The sequence below is a fragment of the Aptenodytes patagonicus genome, chromosome 7 (genome assembly GCF_965638725.1).
Source record: "Aptenodytes patagonicus chromosome 7, bAptPat1.pri.cur, whole genome shotgun sequence".
NCBI classification, from domain to species: Eukaryota; Metazoa; Chordata; class Aves; order Sphenisciformes; family Spheniscidae; genus Aptenodytes; species Aptenodytes patagonicus.
Genome location: NC_134955.1, coordinates 62,242,022 through 62,248,021, shown reverse-complemented (window position 1 = coordinate 62,248,021; position 6,000 = coordinate 62,242,022). Strand labels below are relative to the sequence as shown.

The 6,000-nt window shown below is 40.2% G+C and overlaps 1 protein-coding gene across 1 annotated transcript in view; it reads right to left on the bottom strand.

Moving 5' to 3' along the window:
- Positions 1 to 1,924: 1,924 nt before the first annotated feature.
- ASPG (asparaginase) overlaps positions 1,925 to 6,000 on the bottom strand; it is a 51,273-nt gene continuing 47,197 nt past the window's right edge. Inside the window, exons 14-16 of the mRNA XM_076345553.1 lie at positions 4,355 to 4,454; positions 4,152 to 4,210; positions 1,925 to 2,354 (exon numbers count right to left, since the gene is read on the bottom strand). Of these exons, the coding sequence (XP_076201668.1) occupies positions 4,157 to 4,210; positions 4,355 to 4,454 (154 nt within the window). The 3' untranslated portion in view covers positions 1,925 to 2,354; positions 4,152 to 4,156. The remainder of the gene's footprint in view (positions 2,355 to 4,151; positions 4,211 to 4,354; positions 4,455 to 6,000) is intronic.

Here is a 6,000-nt window from a genome sequence, read left to right as displayed (position 1 = left end):
CTGAAGTTTCTGGCCTTGGCTGGCTGATTTTTGCCACTTTTTTAATCACAGTACCCTATACACAGTTTCTCTTAACGCTTGTAGACTGTTACAGTTCTTGAATGAAATTTTGACATATATAAAAGAGAACCACTTCTTTCTCTGATAAATGTTAAATTTGCATTCATGCGTTTGCCATTAAAATATTTGTCAGATATTGGTCTCTTTATAAGGCAAATGGTAAATTTTCTAGAAAGTTGCAGGAATACTATCTTATGCAAAATAGCATATTAATAGGATATACATTTCTGTAAAGGTTTGCCAGAAAGAAGCTAATACTGCTTTATTCTCACTGTAAACGTGACCCAAACCATTTCATTTTAGCTTTACGAGCTTCTAACTAAAAGCTTTCTTACTGGATCACATTTCTAAATGTTGTCCTTTGTGTCTTTACCTGGCTCATATGCAGGAAGAAAACGGTTGTCTGTTTTCTTCCCTCTCCTTCAGTTTTACTGTTAAGGCCTATTATTTCAGTAATTTTCACCAGAATACCATTCTTCGTTCAAAAGAAAAGTATGTTTTATATTTCTAAAACAAAACACCCATCTAAAGTACAAGAACATTGTTGTTTAGAAAGTTTTCTGTAGATCACATCAACCCTTGTTGAAAGGTATAAGGAAAATATCGATGCTTCTGTATATGTTGCAGTCAGTCATTCTGGTACAGAAATAAAGAATGGATGCTGCTATGGACAAATTATTGCATCTGAGAATAATTTAAATAAAAAAATCCAATCCCAAGAAAGTCACTTGCAGAGAAGTTTATCAGGGATTTCCTAGTTCAGTGCATCAACTTTTAGACTATTGATTAGGCAAGAGTTAAGATAGCAGGTCTAAATACTGTAGGAAGAAGAGCCTGTGCATGGTTTTTCTCCTGATTGTAAAAATTTTCACAAGCATTACTTTGTTACATACATTGCCTTTAGGTATTTACAGATAAGACACTAAAAAGGTGGTGAATTTGAAGCCTGATTTTTTACGTTAGATCTCATTTACTTAATTCCGTATTAATTTTATTCAATCTAATGTTTATTGCTATATAATATCAATTATTTAATAATGAGACAGCATAGTTGTAATTTTTGTGACCATAGTGAAGAGGTGCACTACTCTTCACATTAAAAAAATCATGCATTTTTATGTTTTGTTTTGTTTTTAACTGGAGCGTATGCAGCGTTTCCTCAGACTACATGCACAGTTACCTTGTTTTAGGGGGATCTGGTATGCAACATACCTTGGGAATCTTTTAATACTAGCAGGCTCAGCAAGTAGTCCATGCAGCTTTCCTCCATGATAAGAATAGCTGTGGGAAGGCTGAAGAGTATAAAGAGGAAAAAGAAAAAACTATCTGCACTTCAAAGATTCCCTTCAGATGAAGCAGATAGAAAATCCACATAGGTTATTGCAGAAGTTGTAGGTGAAATTAAAAGTTGCCATCTCCAATATATGTATTTGCCTGAAGTATTCTTTACGTTTACATACTCTAGGGCGGACGCAGCTGAAAAGATATATATTGCTTTCTCTCTTTCGTCTGAAAGTGTTGGGGCTTTAAACTTGGGGTCTGTTAATACTGAGATCACATTTACAGTCCAAAGTGTTATGTGTCCAGCATGTAGCAATCTTGATTATATTCTGGTCAGGATGTGGGAAAGATGCTATTAGAAACAAAACAATCAATTCACTTAGTCCCACAAACACGCTTTATGGCATCTGCCTCCTACTCATTTTAAGAGAGGTTTTATAGTGACACACTGGTGAAGATTAGTACACAACTGCAGGCAGATGCCCATGACTGATTCAATTGTTTGCACTGACACTCACAATTGCTGTAATTGCAACTGAAGTGATACAAGCCATTGCAAAAACCAGACAAAGTGAAACCAAGATTGTTCCTCGGAGATTTTTATTAGCCGAAACCCAGAAATGCACAATCCACTGTTTTTTCTTGGTATGAATTCACCACAGCATTTCCGTTTGCTATGCCTGCAATGCCATCCTCACTGATTTAACATAAGAAGATTCAAAAGGTCTCTTTAAAAACAGAACTTGTACAGTAAAGGCAATACATTCCAGCCTCGCTTGTTTATAAAAATTGCTTTTCAAAAAAAGTGATTAAAAGATAAAGCAGTAAATATTTTTTAGAAAATCAGCAAGAACTTAATGTGATCCTAAATAAAGACTATTCCTAAGCTCTAGCTTTCCTGTATGCTCCAAGTGCAGCTACCATTGTTCCTTTCCTCTTTTCCTTCCATAACCACTTAACACCATTAATGTTCAAAGCCGGTATTTCTGAAGAGTGACCATCTTCTACAGCCTCTGGAGAAAGAGAAAATGGATGTTTAGAACTAGGCAGTATCCAAAACCTTCCCGAGAAGAGATTACCTCGTAGCCTGTCAAGCAAGTTCTCATGCGGTATTGAAGACTTCCTTCAGGCTGCCTACACTACTGGTGGCTCAGTCCAAAGGAATTAAGAGATGATCCATGTAGGAGTTGAGGATTTAACACATTCACTCCCCACTTACAAAAGAAAAGTGACTTTTGCAGACATTTTTCACTGAAAATGAAAATCCCTTTGCAATGTAACCCATATTCTGAAGGTATTTATATATTTATATATAAATATATATATTTTTATATATAAATATATATAAATATATATATTTTATATATATATTTATATATATATATTTATATATATCTTCATCCTGGACACTGGAAAACTTCCATTTAAATGCTTGAGACTGTGATTTTATCTAATCCTTCTGTATCAGCTAAAAACAAAGAAAACGCCAAAACTTTACAGGAAAGCAAAAAATGCCTGATTCTGTCCTATGGTCATTTAGACCAGTACATAGTGATGAAAAAAATGCTGTAGTTCCAGTTGCAGTTCTCCACTTATATACACATGAATTCACTCACATTGATCAAATGGGACACACAAGTGGCAAGGTAGCCATGGATGCAGCAAAACCTTTAACTAAATTTTGTGTTAATGTTATTAAATAAAGGAGATCATCTCCTCCCAATATTTAGATTGGTATTAGACTTGCCAATATATTGGAGAAGAGATATCTAAATCAACAACGTATTGCCTCAGAAAGGAGTTCTGAGAAACGAAAGGCAAGTCTTTTCAATGTCTCCAGTTACAGCACAGCATTGGAGAAGGTCAAACGCCCAGGCAAGTTTCCTATAGAGAGACTCGTCCGATCTGATGTTTTGAACACGAGGCTCACACCCGCCTCATGTGCACACAGCTAGGGAAACACACCTTGTATGTTAGCAGCACAAAAGAGATCCATGCTGGGAGTCCGTGTCAGAGACAACCAGGCAGCTACATCCAAGGTCTGAGTAGGAGAGAGGCCATGGCACTGCCCTGTCCTGCGCCTGGAGGGGGAGCAAGCCCTCGGGAGAGCTCTCTGCTGAAAGGGAGCTTTCTGCAGTCTATGTGTGTAGTACAACTAACTCCTGTCTATTAAGAATCTGCCCCACGTTTCCCGTGGTGGTTGACTGTGTTACACTAGAAGAGGGGCTGGTGTAAGATGCTCCATTAAAAGCTAGAGGGGGAGCACATGTGGAAATGCTGTAGGTACCACAGTAGCACCTCCTGAGTGGGAGGCTGTGCAGCCGAACGGCTGTGATCGCCTCGCAGCTCTACTGCAGAAGAGCTCTACTGCTCTACTGCCCACCACCCTGTGCTGTGGGCACGGCACCCTGAAAACCAGGCCTGGCAAGGTGCCCCAATAAAAGGCATTTCCTCTCTAATGCAGACAAGACAGAGGAGCAACAGTTTATTGCAACGGGCCAACGGAACAGGGCATTACTACCCTCAGTGGTTTCGTTTTGATAGCATTTAGATTCCCAACCAAGTTTAGAACCACACTGTGGAATGCACCGTAAAAAAGCACTTCCAGGCTCAGGCAGAAAGAGGAATAAACATTAGCCCCACTCTACAAAGGATTAAAGTACTCAGTCGTATCAGAAACCAAGGCAGGGACAGCAGCTGAACCCAGATGCCCTGCAGTGAACTAGGGCTTAAATACAAAATCCCCCTTCATACATGTATATGCTGATCCGTACATTTCAGAAATCTAGCACTTGAAAACGAGATCTTACCTTCTTTACTGCTTTTGTCTAAAGAAGTCAAGAACCTCCTTATGCCCTGTAGCCTCTGCCTGTAAGTAGAAACATGAATAAATCCTGCCATCCTGTGCACCAGGACATGCAAATACTTCTCCCAAACTAGTATTGTCCAACAGCGTGCGTTATTACTCGCACAGCTAGCACGCCATACGCGGTACAGCCGTATGCACACTTACTACTTGTAGGGGATTCCTGCCATCATAACCAGTTTGCTCCAGGTCAGCCCCAGCTAGGTACCAGGCGTACAGCCCATCCATATCGCCTTTAGCTGCAAGGCTGGAAAAAGAATAATTAATATTGGTTCTAAATCTTTCAGTCCATTTCAGTGTGCTCCTGGGTCCTGTCGATTAGCTCAGCAGGCAAACGCTGAACCAGAACAGGCTTAACATGGCTGCCAGGGTAGAGAGGTAAGTAAAGGAACACTATTACAACAGCTTTGAATAGCTGAGCAAGCAACACAGCTTGATGAATCAGTTCCTTAAATTAATAGGGCTGTGTATAAGTACTTACAACAGGCTAGTTTCACATAGTGGGTGTGACTATGACCAAAGGGGAAAAAAAGTCATGCAGTTTCATATTTCACAACACAATATTTATCTCATGAAATGAGTTGGGGGGAGGGCAATGGCTAAATCAAGATGCAGCTAAGTAAGTGAGAGCACAAGCAGATGTGCTAGCAATCAGCGTGCCTTATTTAAAACCATTAAGAAACCCCCTTCACAAGTTTGCCTAACTGTGTTTGCTATCAGAAGTTATGACAGCATATTTATGTGATATCATTTGGACAGTACCACAGCTACATTTTTTTGAGTTTTATAAGACAATTTGTAAGATTTAAATGGGCAGCAAGCAAAAAAAAAAAGCTTTTTAAAGATGACCTCTATCTGCCATGTATAACAAGCAATAGAAAGGTTCAAAATGAATCATATACAAGTAAGTAAGTTAAAGTTTTCAGAGGAATGTATACCAGATTGTTTCTTCGCACATCTGCTGGTAGTCTCATCCATAATTCTTAAGGTTCATTTTAAACTTTTATTTTGGTAAAAGAAGGGCTAACAGCCTGTACCTATGCAAAAGCATGGCCATCTGTACCAAGCCTGTGGACAGGCTGAACTGACAGCGAGGCTGGGAGGACTACCTTCAGTTTTCTCAAGATACCCCACATGTGTCAGGCTTCAGACCTCAGCTGGCCGTGTGCTTGCAGATTGTTTCAGCAGAACCACACCAATAATCATCAAGTGAGGTTGAAGCTCATTAAGAGAGGAGAACCCTCCTCAGACTTATTAAGTTCAGAGTTTGATGCCTTAAACAGTGCTCGCTGTTGGGGAACGGCATACTGCTGGCAGCAGGGATGCAGGATGGTGATGGGCTCCTGGTATGACAACCAAGCCAGGCAGACCTGGTGGAGAGTGGAGAAGGCTAGAAGATGCAAGGGGCAGACAGTCAGGTAAGCTTATGGAAGAAACCCTGAAAGCAAGGCTGGAACGTTCACTTCCCTGCTAGGCTGAAATCACTTTGTTGTCGATTAAATCTCTTTAAGTACCTGAAAAAATGTTTTCAGGGGAGTGGAAGCCTGTAATTGCAGCAGTCTGAGGAGAAAGTCAGAGAGAGGCTTTTGCTTGCAGCAGTCCCAGAGGTTGGGCAAGAAAAGGGAAAGCAAACGGTCTCTGTCTGTATTCCGCCAGGCAACCCTACCAACCCTGAGGCAGGGCAGAAGACCTACAGCTGGGGCCTTTGGGAGACAGGGAAGTGGCAGTGGGGTGCTATGAGGTTTAACAGTCTGACATCATGAAGAAAAGGATCAATAAATCATTAATGAAAA